Source organism: Centropristis striata, chromosome 23 (assembly GCF_030273125.1).
Source record: "Centropristis striata isolate RG_2023a ecotype Rhode Island chromosome 23, C.striata_1.0, whole genome shotgun sequence".
In the NCBI taxonomy this organism is placed as follows: Eukaryota; Metazoa; Chordata; class Actinopteri; order Perciformes; family Serranidae; genus Centropristis; species Centropristis striata.
The window spans coordinates 10,258,670-10,273,834 of record NC_081539.1 but is presented as its reverse complement, the minus strand read 5'-3'; the positions used below and the strand labels follow the sequence as shown (position 1 = coordinate 10,273,834).

General features: G+C 41.5%; 1 protein-coding gene across 4 annotated transcripts in view; it reads left to right on the top strand.

Moving 5' to 3' along the window:
- Positions 1–15,165, top strand: part of LOC131961760 (rho GTPase-activating protein 21) — a 99,987-nt gene that overhangs the window by 65,885 nt on the left and 18,937 nt on the right. For 3 of the 4 annotated variants that reach the window (XM_059326640.1, XM_059326642.1, XM_059326639.1), the window contains 5 exons: positions 2,108–2,200; positions 4,516–4,594; positions 5,026–5,080; positions 7,824–7,847; positions 9,354–11,328. In XM_059326640.1, the coding sequence (XP_059182623.1) occupies positions 2,108–2,200; positions 4,516–4,594; positions 5,026–5,080; positions 7,824–7,847; positions 9,354–11,328 (2,226 nt within the window). The remainder of the gene's footprint in view (positions 1–2,107; positions 2,201–4,515; positions 4,595–5,025; positions 5,081–7,823; positions 7,848–9,353; positions 11,329–15,165) is intronic. The other variant, XM_059326641.1, reaches the window with a different exon arrangement.

The following is a 15,165-nucleotide window of genomic DNA, read 5'->3' as shown; positions in this document are numbered from 1 at the left end:
ACCTGTGACTTAAATTATGAAGATTATGTAGAAGTTTCTTTCTGGCACAGATTTTGTTGATGATTTTATTGCGTTTGTAAGGTGTAAGTGGGTCAGTCTGTTAATGTTGTTGCACTTCGATGTTTTATGACAGTAAATCTCTGAATCAGATCAAATTTTTATAGTTTGCAGTAACATTTCCAGCCACAGGAGGGAGGCAGCAGAGTATATTTGCAACATACTGTCATGCCATCATCACAGAAGGATATCTAAGGTGACATGTTTACATTGAAACAGCTCATACTGGAATTATTGGCATGAGAATATAGAGACACAGGGAAAAATAAAAAGGACTTTCAGACTATCATGTTACAGGTTTGGATTCCCTGAAACAAGTTGAGTAAACTGGTGATTAAGCAACTCTTTCCCCTCCTCACCTTTGAAGTGGCTCCGCAGCAACACTTTGAACCACATCTGCTCCGGTCCAGCTGTTCGGGGCTCATAAATGCATGAACAGTATCTGCTGCTGTGTAAATGTGAAGCAGGGCGTTCATGAAAAAGCACATGCATACTTAGTCAGCGTTCCCCGAGGAGAGAACAGTGGGATGCTCTGATGTTGCACTTCCTTTAAAGCCTGATGGCTCTGAGAGGCAGCTGAGGCCGGCTGAGATTGAGGCTTATAGCTCAGGGAAAGACGATTTTGCCGTCTTTTGCAGTCTTAATCACAGTCAAACATCGTGTCTGTACCGCACGCACATAAAAACACATTAAAAGTAGTTATTATTTACTTGTCCTTAGCTGGATTTCCTGCACTGGCCCTTTACATGACATACCGTGCTGTCTCTCCTCTGCCGTATGAAACCAAACTCCCTTGCAGCCTGTTTGCTTGTAGCCTTGTCAGCACACTCTGACCTCTCCTCACTGTCCTGATCCTCCGCTCAGCGCACATCTCACAGCAGAGTGGAGTAAACGGATGGATGTATCGAGGGACAGAGCATGTGATGCAGTAGCACGAGGAACAGACTGACAGTGTTTTGAGTGTAAAGGAATATATTGAAGAAGATGAAGAATTAGTTTCCCCTTGTGTCTTAGAGCTTATTTGTCTGAAATAGCCATCACCTGGCAATAATAATAGTATATCTGAAATAAGAATTAGATATTTTGCAGAGCAGCTAAATGCATCAATAAATCCTCAGCACAGCATTGAGGAACTTAAACTATTTTGCCAGTTTCAAATGACACAAGTACGACAAGTTTGCAGGTTCGTGCCTCTATCAAGCTTTTTTGTTATTGATTAATCTGTGACTGACTGTTTTTCAAATAACCAGTTAATGTTTTGGTCAAAATATCATCAAATTATGAAAAATGTTCCAAGGTGATGTCTTTAAACAGTCAAACTCAAAAGTTTTCAATTTGTTATCACATAGGACAAATATAAGCAGCAAATTCTCACAGCTAAGAAGCTGTAAACTAGTGTTATTTTTGCTTTAAAAATGAATGAAAGTATTAATAAATAGTCAAAATAGTTGCAGATTAATTTTATGTCTGATTATTCCTATTTGTTCTTTTTTCTCAGTTATTTATAAAATTGGCTGACAATGTAATGTATTGGTTGTATAATGTATTATAATATATACCAATGTTAAATATTATTTAATAAAGTTTTATGTCATAAAAAAATATTAGACCACCCTTGTTTTCTTTAATTTCTTGTTAACAACAAAAATATCTAATAAGGGTTTAATGTAAGAGCTGCTATCTAGACATTTTCCATGGTTTTGTTGATAATAAATAAAATCATTATCAAAATGAAAAATTGGTGCACAATCCATTTTAAAAGGTCAATTTTCATTCTAGCTCAATAAATTATTATTTCAGCCACCATATCGTCCAGGCTCTCATAAATACGGTGTTCATTTCACTTTACAACCACAAAATCATTCATATATGTGTGGCATGAGGGAGTGAGAATATCATTTGCAAATCATAACACAGGTAAAAAAAAATCAGTGTTGCTGCAGTCGTTTTTCCAGTTCCAGTGCAATGTGTCCTAGTTGTGATTCTGCTGCTGCTTCTCTTCCTCGCTGTGCAACCAATCGCCTCGCTGCATGTGCTCTCTTGTTGCCAGGGAGACAGCGAAACCGTCTTGAGCCAATGGACACCATTTTCGTCAAGCAAGTGAAGGAGGGAGGCCCCGCCCACGGAGCTGGACTCTGTACAGGTACACACACACACACACACACACACAGTCTCTGTGGAGATCCCTGCACTGCCTCTGATAGCTCGGCTGATCTTATGATTAACTCCGCCCGTCTCACATCTGACCTCAAAGCGGCGTTTGATGCCAAGATTTCTTCACGTTTGTACTGTAGGTAATTCCACTTCCCTGTAACCCGCCAGGCAAAACAGATACAAGTTACAAAATAACAGATGGCTCCTTCGTGGGAGGTTGAACAAAGTGTAATAATATGCACACTGTTATTGCAACCATTCGGTTTTCTCTCCAACTTTGTTTCGTGTCTTATTGATGATGGAATTTTAAGCAGATAGGAAAAAAAACACCTTCAAACTTCTGGTGAAAAAGTGAATCAGCTCTTTCCAGTTTCCCTGAAATGGTGGTGGCAGCTGAAGCTCTGTCAGAGTTATTGCCAGATTAGCGCTCTGTGTTACAGGAAATGTTAAGTGGCCTGGACAAGCCCTCTAAACTGTCTGCTTTCATCTGTTCACCCTCCTCTCCTGGGATAAAGGAGTGCTCTGTTTTCCCACAATTATCTAGTTTCTTTCCTAAACTCACCTCGCCTCTTTTCCTGTTAGATGGCCATCTTCAGAAAAGTTGAATGGATGTGGGTCTTCACATGGGGGGCCTTCAAAATAAACAAGTATTGGTGTTCTCCTTTTGATCCAGACACAGATGTGTGTTTGTGCTGGAAGCAGCTACTCCAGAGTGGTTTCTCTGGTCAATAACTATATTGACTGGACTCCGGATCTTCTTTTTTTTCCTGAGCAGCAAAGAGCAGAAACACAGTTTGTCTTTCAAGTCAAATTAATACAGTAAAATGTTGAATGTTGACAGTTGACAGCAGTCTTTAATAAAAATGTATCGGTTAATAGCAGAATTTTTTTCGTGCACCAAGAAATCAAGGTTAAACTAATTTCCCTCTAAATTTTAAATTAATATGGGACACAGGTAACTTGTTTTTTTTAAGTTCCTGTAATTATAGTTAACTTTGTGTAACCTGACCGATAAGGGATTCGTGAGACTGATAGTGAGTTTAGAGGTAGATAATTCACAGTTTACTGATTAAAGAGGTGACACAGGAGCAGTTTTCACTCCTGTCTCATTCTACTCCCTCAAAAAACTCCTGTCCTGTCCCAATCCTGGAAAATGTTTCTGTGTTTAGACCCAAAATGCCTTTACTAAAGGGAATAAAAACATAAAAAACACATCGGTAAAGGGCCTATTTACTTTTTCTAACGAGGGCAAGTTGTTATATCTCTGTTTCTCACACTTTTATAGGGATATATATATATATATATAAGTATTAGACCACCCCTTTTCTTCAATTTCTTGTTAATTTTAATGCCTGGTACAACTAAAGGTAGCTCAGCTAAAATAGCTCATAAGAGTTTAATTTAAGAGCTGATATCTAGCCATTTTCCATAGTTTTCTTGATGATAACCAAAATCATTATCAAGAAAACCATGGAAAATGGCTAAAACCGAACCAAAACAAGGGTAGACTTTTTCCCTTTCCCGTCCCAGTCACGTGATAAATATTAATATTTACTCCCATCCCAAACTGGAATCCCAAAGGATTTAAATAAACAATAAATAGAAATGAGATATTATAGCTTACACCATTTCAAAATCAAACCTGCTATCCCTTTTGGTATGTTATGTTAAGTGAAAAAAGATTTTTATGTCAGTAATTATCAGACGACATATTTGCTGATACCAGTACATATGTCTGTAGTAGTCCATAAATCAGTTGGGCTCTAGTATTTTGTACTATGAATAAAGAATTTAAATATTTTTTTATAATATTTGTATTTCTTTTTGTCAGACAGTGTTCTTGGAAGTGTTTTGTGCTGCAACTCAAACAAAAATGTAATACAATGATTCAGAACCACATTCACAACACAATACTTAAACTGTACATGTTATTTGAACACTAAATGTTTATCTCGCTTAGACGATTTGTCCACTAGTCAAGTGTTTCTGAGTCACCTAAGATTTCTTTATTGGATTAGTCCGTTTTTAAGCTTTTGTCATGCTGAGGACTTATTTCCAAGAAATGTATGACCACATCTCTGGTAAACAAAAAGATTAAATTGGTGTTTTTGTATTATTCTTTATAGTTTATTAGTCAAATAACACTTGTGATATTGACAACTAAGACTTTCTTTAGTGGAGGACAGCCCTACTTAAATGTCAAGTTTATTTATTAATATCTAAATATGTATTTATTAAAGAAATGCTGATGCTGCTGTTGGCAGTAAAGAGCAAGTTTGTAAGTTTTTCTCTGTTTCTGTCCAGGGGACCGGATAGTGAAGGTGAATGGAGAGAGCATCATTGGGAAGACCTACTCGCAAGTCATAGCCTTGATCCAGAACAGGTGAGACATGCGTCATTTCACTTCTTTTTAGGGGTTTTCTATTAAGGGAAATTTGCACAGAGTGAAAGAGCCTGGCTGACTCAGACCTTGATGCCAGAATTTCCATCTCGTCTCTTCGCTGCCAACACTCCCCTGCATGTTCGTGCACTAACACACAAAAAGAGACGGAGCCATTGTGAAACTTCCCAGGAATGAAACCACAATGACTTTTTTTCCAGAGAGAATCATTTTCCTTATCGCTGACGAGCACACCTACAACACTCACACTTCATTAAACCGCAGCTATTAAAGTTTAGATTTTAAACTTTCTCTCTTGAGAAGTGCCATGACTTTTCGAAGTTTAAACGCTGTGTTGTAACAGCCTCTCTCTCTCTCTTTCTCTCACATTCTCACTCAACATCTCTCGTCCTGCTCACCCTCGCCTCCTTCAGCGATGCTTCACTGGAACTCTGTGTGATGCCAAAGGATGAGGACATTTTGCAGCTGGTAAGCATTCATTCATCAGTAAATATTACAAGTGTGCTTGAAAAAATGCTCTTTTATTATAGAGCAGAAAAACATGCATGAAAGACTTGTCATCATGTGCAGTTTTTCACACCAGATCAGTGGCCTTATCAAACTTAATCTATTTGCAATTAAGGTGTCTTTTTTTAACCTGGCTGTTCAGGGCGTATCTTGGCTATGTCTTGTTTGTTTTCAAATCACAATTTGTGGTTTTGGAGAGAGTAGCTGAGTGTAAACAGTGCTCTGTGAAAATAAATTTCCACCCAGAAAAGTGTAGGTTGTCGGATACAGTCAGTGAGCTCAGATTTTTGTCTCTGTGCAGAAACAATGCTACTAAATTTGGCAACCTCACTGTGATGACAAGTCTTAGAGATGTTGCACACAGCTGTGATGTAACAGTCTAATTGGTCAGCTTGTATGTTTTGTAGGAGTGTTTTTGAACTTTGGACAGAGCTTGGATAGCTGTTTTCCCCATGTTTCTAGGCTTTATGTGAAGCTAAGTTAAACATGTCCTGACTCCAGCTCTGTACTTACCACACAAATTGATATTTATGTTCTTGCAAAATGTGAAACTACTCCTTTAAGCTTTGCCCAGAAAACTTTCGAAGAGGCAAAACTCACCTCTGACTCACATCAGACTCACATCTGACTCCTAAAACAAATAGATACTTGCGCTACATTAAGACAGCAGGTAGAAGTGGCCAAATTCTGATTATATTTTTTGCTTTTATGAGATGTTTTTCTTTTTTTTTTTTTATAAAAATGTGAGCACAAACCACATGGAATCTGATCTTTTTCCCAATTTTGATTTCGGTCACTTTGATATTTGGTTCTAAACCAGGTACAGGTCTGCTTTTTTATTTTAAGATAAGATAAGATGAAATATGACTTTATTTATCTCGTAGTGGGGAAATTTAGTCTTCACAGTGGCTCAAGATACAGACACATATATATGACAAAAACTATTTTGCAATGCAAGCTCTGTCTGAACAGATATCCAAATTCGTGCCAATTTTATGTCACTCAACAAAGCTCCTACATCCTATTACGTCAGGATCTCGTCACTCCTGGCTCTGACTCTGCAGCCACAAACACACACCTGCGTACAGAATTGGTGTCCATTACTCCACAAAAAGCCACAATAGATTAAAAAATCTGGCTCTCTTTTTCCTCATTCTCATGCTTATCATCATCTCGTCACAAATGCGGCGAATTCTATTGCAAATCACTTTATAAGTGAAACCATTAATGACGTGAGCGGCCTCCGTGTCTAGTTTCACATGACGGCGTAGTGTGTGTGTGACGTCTTTGTTATCAGTCAGTTCACAGTGAAATCTGATATTGGCCACATTTGCATTGACATTTGAAATGAGACAATGTGGATATACGGGTGGGGTAATTTCACAAAAATGCAAGCTTGTGTTTTCAGTGATAAAAAGCTAATAACGAGAGCTAGACTTCATGCCGCAGCTCAACACCCCCTCTCCTCATCACGCTGATGAGCTCAGTGATGCAAACAACCAGCCTACGCCATCAGTCAGGGTCCAGAGCCCCACAGACGATAAAGCAGTCGCCACACGTTTATTCACCTCTGTTTGGGAAAGAGAACTGAGTCGGATCCCACTGTGTTGCTAAATTCCACACATAGCTTGTTATGTTGGCCGCAGCTCACCAAAAGCCACAGAAACTTGCTTTTGGCGATTTGGAATGAGTCTGAGAACTCACAAGGCTGCGGGATTTCAGTGAAGCAATTAGCTCTTTCTCCCCATTGAGGAAAACATGACTCAAAATTAGATGCACGGTTTGATGTGCCAGTTAGGGATTGTTTTTTATACTACGGTTCTTTAGAAATCTGGCTGCCGTTGAACAGTTTTATGGGTTTAAGCTATTAAAAGTAAAGGATAGTAGAATACAAGGTGTGATAATGCTGCTCAGTGTGACCTTTTCACCCTGTTTATTCAAGAGAAAACATGATTTGGGGCTTTTTCTATGATTTATGGATGTCTCACATGGTGGCGTCTGTAGATTTCTCTATGTCTATGTTTTTAAATGTGGTCTTGTTTGTGTTTTTGTGTGTTTGGGAGACATTGAGCCCACTCAGTACCAGAGGGAGTGCAGCTGCAGTCAGCTGACTCCTCTCTGCTCACTGTTTGCAGGAGTGAGTGAGGGAAAGAAGCCAGTGCAGATCAGGCAAGCTTGCTCTTATGCTCACCCCGAAAGTGAACATATGATAGATAGAGAGCAGCGTCTTACAGATGAAAGAGGCTAGTAAGGAGTGTGTGTAGTGCGAGAGCCACTGAGAAGCCAGAGAGGGGGAGGGGAGGTACCACAGCGAGCAGGTGAGAGTGACAGAGCAAAGGAAAGAAATGCTGAGTATGTTGAGAGGGAGAGAGAGAAAGCAAGCAGAAAACATTATGTTTTTTGACTGCAGCTGTGCCTTGGGTGAAGTAAGGAGTGGGGTAAAAGGAGAAAATAATGGGCATGAAGAGCAACTCAGAAGATATTCAGGTCTGAGAAGGATACCAACAGCGTGGAAGTTCACCTCTATTCTTCTTTCTTCTTCCTCCGACTGTGATGCCTCTGCTCAGCGAGTGTATTTTTAGCCCCAGAAGTTGCCTGTCTCACTTCCATCGATGCCGTTGTACCTCCCATTTCTTTATGCTTACCTGTGTCTTTATTCCTCTTTTTTCTCTCTGCTTGCCCTTCTCTAACCTGTGGACTGCAGTTTTCCAGGGATATCACTGCTCTGGTAAGATGGGAAGCTTTACTAACTAACCACTTTCCTTTTCAGTTCTCTTTCCTGATGCTTCACAGCTCTTATGACATGTGGCATCACCTCTAGTATTTGCACATGTAGAAGCTGGTAAATCCCTAAAACTCCAAATATACTTCCCCTCTTTCCACTATCTGCTGTGGTTTAGTATGTGCACGTTTTTGGTATTTCCTAGAATAGCAGGTTGAGAGAGAGATGTGTGCACTGAAAAAACAAATGATCTGTGTAAAATCTGTCAGCAGACTTCAGACACTCTGCCCTGTACTTTCCATAATAAGGAAATGGGTTTCTGTTTAACTCTATGCAAATGCAGAGGGAGGCACCAAGCAGCTGACTTACCGCTGCTGCTGTATTGTAACCCGACACCTCAGGTAGAGTGCTATCGATTAAAGTCCAACACTGCCACTCTCTCCCTTTCATTTTCTCAAGAGCTTGTGCGCTGAAGGGATGAGGAAATATAGCGTGTTCAATATGCAACCAGGACTTTTATTTGAAGCCATTTGTCATTCACAGCAGTGTGCACGGGCTGACAAGTAGCCAAGCTTTTTTTTTCATCCATTTTTTAATCAAGGAAATTACCATAGTTGCTACAGTGACAGTAAAGTCGCGGAGCCATGCTGACAGAAGTGGCGTTAGCTGCCAAAGGCAGACAGAGGCGTCCCCCGTTCACTCTCTCCTCATGCCTCAGGGCACACTCTCCAGTACCAAAGGTGGGTAAGCCCATGCCAGCTTAATCTCCACTCCTGGCTCCGAGGGTTTATTCTGGTCTTTCCAGCCTCCTTTCTCTACTTATTTTCCTTTCTGGCTATCCCCTTTTTCTCCACTCTTTCACATCTGTTACTTCTCAGGCAGTTAATTTGTATCATGGCATGCCGTTTGAGTCTCCTAGGAAAAGATTGAGAAACTGTAACTGAAGCAGAGTGTGTTTGATTTGGAGACGGAGTACTGGAGCGCTGTGTCTACTTTTAGCATGCTGGTGTTTCATTGTTAAAGACAGTGAGGATCCAGTTGTCTATCTGTCACTTACAGTACTCCAAAGGGAATGCAGTAACAGTGTTTGTCTTGCTGATAATCTCATCAGCTCGCACAGATACACTTATCAATAAATGACACTAGTGGTTCACCATTCTTTCTTTGCTCTGAAAATATGAGCAACCACGTTGCCGTGGTACAGTTGAAGTATTTTAGAATCAAAAGATTGATGCTTTTGCTGTAGCAGCAAAGAAAGATGAAGTCATCGTTGAGATTTGGCAGTAAATTCATCATTTTGTGATAGATGAGGTTGTGCCAAAGTTCAGCTTTAGTGTCCGAACAGGAAAATTAAAAAATAAAGGTCTAGAGTGGTCCCTGTTCAGTACATGTACGTGTAATGTATCCTGTCCCTGGTTGGGTGTGATGTCCTCCTGGGGTTTAATGTGATCTATTTTAGCTTTCCAACCTCTCAGCAGCTGAAGTGACATAATGTCCTATAATCTCTTGCAGGCGTATTCCCAGGATGCATACCTCAAAGGAAATGATGCGTACAGCGGAAATGCCCAGAACATCCCTGAGCCCCCTCCCATATGCTACCCTCGGATAGAAGTTAAGGCTGCGGGCATGGCTCAGGCTGCAGAGCCCGCCACGGTCACAGAGACCCTCCGGGGGGCGGCTCAGGGACCAGGAAGACGAGGGGGGGTCGCTGAAAAGAGCTACCGGGTTGAAATCCCTGTTCCGCCGTCTCCTCCTCCTCAGGCAGTGGTGTGTGTCTGTAATGAGAATGTGAGGACAGTGGCCATGTCTCCTGATCCAGTCGACAGGGGGTCCCGGGTGGCACGGGCTGGACCCAGCCACAGGACGGAGGAAAACCGGTACGGTTCTCCAGGAGATTCTGGCTCAGCTCGACCGAGACCCCTCATTCCGTCAGTACCTGGGGGTGCACAGCTGCAGTTCCCCTCTTCCCGTCCCTCCGAAAGCCCGGTCTTCTCCCCATTCTCAAGACCTGCTCCAATCTATCCTGACACGTTACCTACACCTACACGAGCCGCCACTGCCTCACCGGACACTTTCTCCACTGCCGCCTCACCCAGCGCCAACCACTACTCCCCGTCTCCCACAGCCCCCTCCACCTCTCCGCACCAGAACATTGACTGGAAAAACTACACCACCTATAAGGACTATATAGACTCCAAGAGGCTGCACACGTATGGCTGCCGCACCATCCAGGAGCGATTGGACAGCTTGCGTGCGGCCGCCAATTCCAGCTCCGCCTACACACAGCAACGTACGCCGCCTCCTCCTAGTGCCAATCAAAGAGGGGCACTGGGCTCCCAGGTCAGACGGAGAAGCACCTCCAATGATCGAGGGCTGGATGCAAGTGGCAAGGGCACTGCTGGGGCTCCATTACGCAGCGTCTCCCAAGAGAGGCTTGGAGGCACAGCAGAGAGGACAATCAGGAATTGGCCTCGGAGTGCTTCCGAGGATGCCCTGCCTTTCTCGACCCCGACTGGGGTCCCCAAACCTCGGGCACGGTCTTGTGACTACCTGGGGCAGCAGCCTGGTGAACCACTGGCTGTCTTTGGAGATAGAGTGGTGTTGGAGGACAGGCTGCTGCTGACTCGGGGAGAGGACGCCAGAGCGAGCAGGCAGGGAAGCGGCCTGAGAGCTTTACCTCATCTGAACAGGAGTCTCACTGGACAGGAGGAGGAAGGGCGAGGAGGTGGACTATCAAACTCTTCGCTAGCTTCTCCTGTGTTTACTAAAGGTACCAAGGATTCTGTACTAACATCACGGACAGACAGTGTCATAATGAGACCATCACGTCTGCCTGTCAAAAACTCCATCTCAGACGCTTCACCTGCCTTATCCTCCACTAAAACCACAGACCCTCTTAAAGACCAAAGAGCTAACATCGTGGGCAACCACCTGGGCTACTCCTCCCCTCTGCACCTGCAGCTCAGAGGCAGGGCGGACAGTCTGAAAATGGAGAGCAGGTCGGAGGCTGGGTTGGCAGCCAGATCCTCCTCTTGCTCTGGTACCTCCTCTAAACTGCCCTTGCAGAGACAACTACAACATTTTGTGGTTGCATCTTCTTCTGGTTCCTCCACTACAAATGGAGCTTTGACCCAAAAGCCAAAAGTCAGAGAAATCTCTGCTTCCTCCAGCGCTCTAATACGGACTAATGGCGGTCTTGCAGAAGGCGTAGAAGGACCGGATGCAACAGTTGTCGTACTAAGAAGAGATAAAAACTCTGGACCTCCCCTACTCCGCCCTCCATCCTATGTACTAGCTGTTAATGACAACCAGGGAGGAGGGACTCATAAGTCGCCACCACTGGTGAAGGCCGGATCTGTAGATGGAGCAATTTGCTGGACATCTAATGAGGGCTTTAGGGAGATGCATCTGAGGAAGCTTGGAGACTCACGACACAAGTCTGGCTCCAACAACTTGGACGACTCCCTGGATTCGATCCCCTTCATAGGTAAGACTTCACTACTTTCTATACCCACTTCAGCAGTGACAGGGTAGTCCTGTGGTTGCACAGCATGTGTTTATATGAGTGGAAAAATGTCATTGCATGAAGCCTGGTGGACTCAATATGAATATGTACCAAAGTTACACCATGATTACTTGCATGTTCTGACACGTCTAGTTGCGGCTGAGCTTTGAACCTTAATTACGTTTGACTGCAGACCAAAATCTGTTTATAGCATCAAGTATTTAAAGTTGTCATCGAATGCTTGGCCTGATCTTTGTCTTGTTTTCATACACATGTGAAATTTCCCAATCACAATCAGGAAGTGTTGCAGATGAAAATCAGGAAACGTCAGACTGTATTTTATTGAGGGAAAGTCCTTTTACTGCTGCTTGGATTAAGATGTTTGGCTTTTATTGTAGATAAACATTGTTATATTCCTAAATGTAATATATAACAACAGTGTTGTTTTGGGATATGTGTGGAAACTTGGGTATTGTATTGGCACCAGTATAATGGTGGGATTCTTATCCTGGGAGGTGTCCTATATACTCTTACTCCTGTCCCAAAATTAAGCCGCAATCTCTGGGTCTGAACCCCGAAGCCAAATGCGGACATGCTTTAAAACCGCGTTCTTTCTAATAAGCAGCAGATGGCGACTCCACTATTTTCAAAAATAAGTCCAATTGTATGAAATTTTATACAAAAATGAACTTGATTTCTTACCTCAGTAAACATTTTCCTAATAAGTTAATGGTCTCAATTGTTATTTTGAAGTCTTCTTCACTAAATTGACAAAGATTAAAGCAAGGATTTCTAAGTTAATTGGAACATTTTTGTCAAAATGTCTTCTTCAGTTGTACTAAAAGACACTATTAAGTGAATTACGAATGTACCTTGCTAAGGCAGCCCAGCAGCTTTTGAAAGAAAAAAATGAATAAATAAATGGTGACAGCCTTAAACCCTCAAAGTGGTTGTCCACGAACCGAAGGGTGGTGTCACGGTGGCTACGTCCACTTCTTTTATACAATCCATGTTGAAAATCTATAATTTAACATGGTCTATCTGGTATGTCTGTCCAATATTAGAAGGGTGATAACACTTATGAATATCTCCCTGTGTTCTAAAGTAAAACACTCCTCTCTGCAAAACAAAAAAACAACCCAAAGCTCCCTTTTGCTTCAGGGGTTGGTGCATTCAGTTACAAAAATGCATTGAAAATCAAGTGTAAGCTTTTCAATTGTGGACTTTTTAAAAAAATCAAACTACAGTACAAGGACATCTATTGTGTCCAAATGTCATCATGAATATACTGTGGATCATCAGAAATAATGGTAGTCTTATGTCTTACAGGAAATGCCGTGGGGAATTTAGTTGCTTGTTAGAATGGTGTTCAACTGAATATAAAAATCACTTGTCATAAAGGCAGTTTCATTTAATTTGAATTAGTTACACCCACTGTAGAACAGGTTATATAGGTATGTAAATGCAATAATAAATCGGCTCCTTGTGGCATTTTGAACTCGGGGTGACATCGAGTCAGGTGTGTGTGACAGCGTGACACTGTACTGCAGGCAACCATGACGTATTCAAACCGCCCTTGGCATCTGAGCAGGGCAGCACAGAAACATACAGTACAGTCAATACACACACACACACACACACACACACACACAATACAGCCCCCACCCACTCCCTGAAATGTCTCAAATTTCCCCCCTAGTGTCGTACAGCAAGAGAAACCTAAGAACATTGTCCTAATGGACTGTGACGTAACAGAGAAATATGAGTATTCCTGCAGCCTCAATTAGATTTCATAGTAAAGTTCCAAACAATAAGTGGAACAACTGCTGTACATTACATGCCTGCCAAACATTTTATACAGGGAACAGAGCACAACTGGTGCATGCAAAATGTCACGTACCCCCTGATGAGAAGAAATTATTGCTTTTTTTGTGTTCATGCAAACTTCATACATTCATAACAAATCAAATGCATCATAGTAAAGCTGCGCTCTACTGTATGTTTACTTGTGGTGTTTAAACCACAAATGAACATTAAACAAAATCTATTAATGTTTCATCTTCACATCGCTGGCAACTTATCAGCAGACATAACCAAACAAGCTGGAACTCGACCTCGCATCTTCAGTTCGTGTCGTCATGTTGACTCATCGGCAGCCAATGAGAGACGTCTCCTCTCTTTTTTTCATGCCCCAGTAACCTGCAGGGGTTAATCACATCCTCTTCCAGCACTATTTGCCTCTGTATACACAGACACACCTCAGCTCTCGCTTTTTAGTTATCTACATTTAGATCTAGATTAGATAAGACTTCAGTGTTCTGTGTTTAACACCAGTGATGTGCTGTGAAGGGAAAGCATTCATCTTGTTTTTATACAGTATTTTTTTCCAATAACACTTGAAATGATGAAGGCACATGCAAATGACAGGGTGGTGCAAACTGTATTTTGGTATTTGGTGTCATTTTTACTTCTTATTCTTAAGATTTCATTAAGCTCATTTTCTACCAAATGAACTGACAACGGGAAAGATCCTTGGTTGATCATAATGAGAGTAAATATGGAACAAAACTTAAAAGAAACCAGGTCTGAATTAAGTTTTAACACTAAGCTTATTTACAAAATATACAGGTGCATCTCAATAAATTAGAATATCATAGAAAAGTTTATTTATGTCTGTAATTAAATTCTAAAAGTGGAAATAACACATTATATAGGTCCATTATACACAGAATGAAACATTTTATGTCTTAATTTATTTAATATCTTATTATTATTATGATTATGGGTTACATTTAATGAAGACCTAAAATTCAGTGTCTCCAAAAAAATGTAATATTACAAAAGAACTGTTGGCCTCTGAAAAAAGTATGTCCATCTTTATGCACTCAATACTTGGTAGGGGCTATTTGACTTGAACTACTGGAAATGGACTTTTCCATGATACTCTAATTTATTGAGATGCTGATCTATAATCAAAACCACAACGTGCATCTTTGAATGGGTGGGAAAAACAACACTGAATGGAAATACAAGAGGAATAGTTTGACATTTTGGGAAATGCATTTCCTGCTGTGAGATAAAGGTGGGGTACAAATGGAATTACAAGACAGGACAGGCCTACAATGACATCTGTGACATAACGTCAACACTGTCAGTTGAAAAACAAATTGTAATTTTACGTGTCAGACATCACCAACTGCCGCCGCTTTCCCAGAAACAGGATTGTAGGTATACAAACAAGTAATTAAATGGAGCAGGCATGTGCCGGGCTGGGCTGAAATGAGGTTTGAAGCGTCAAGGGAGATGTCTTTGAGGTTTTCACAGCAACTAACAAGCAGATCAGATGATTCACATTAAAACGATGCAACTGAAATTTAAACATTTGCATCAGTGCATTTGGAAGAATTTTATCATTTGGACCTGTTTTTTTACTTGTTTGTTTTGATTAGTAAAAGATGGTGTGTTTAAAACATATGAAGTGCTCTACTTGTGTTAATGCTGTGCTCCGCTTCACCTGCATCACCACAGTTGCAGATATGATTCATTGTAAGCGTCTCTTCATTTGTTTTTAGGGCTTGCCATCTCGCCGATATAGCTTATCAGGAGTTATGACACAGTCTTGTCTGCGATGATGTAATGTTAGCTGACTGCCCTGCGTATGTGTATTAAAAGGAAAGGTGTGTACTAGCTTATCGGAACAGAAACACCTACCTGCTGGCTGACTCTGTCTGCATCACTCCGCTTCAGCGCCCAGCGTGTTATGGCTGTCTGCTGAAATGTTTATTCAAGTGGAGATAGCAGAGATGAATCAGGATGATT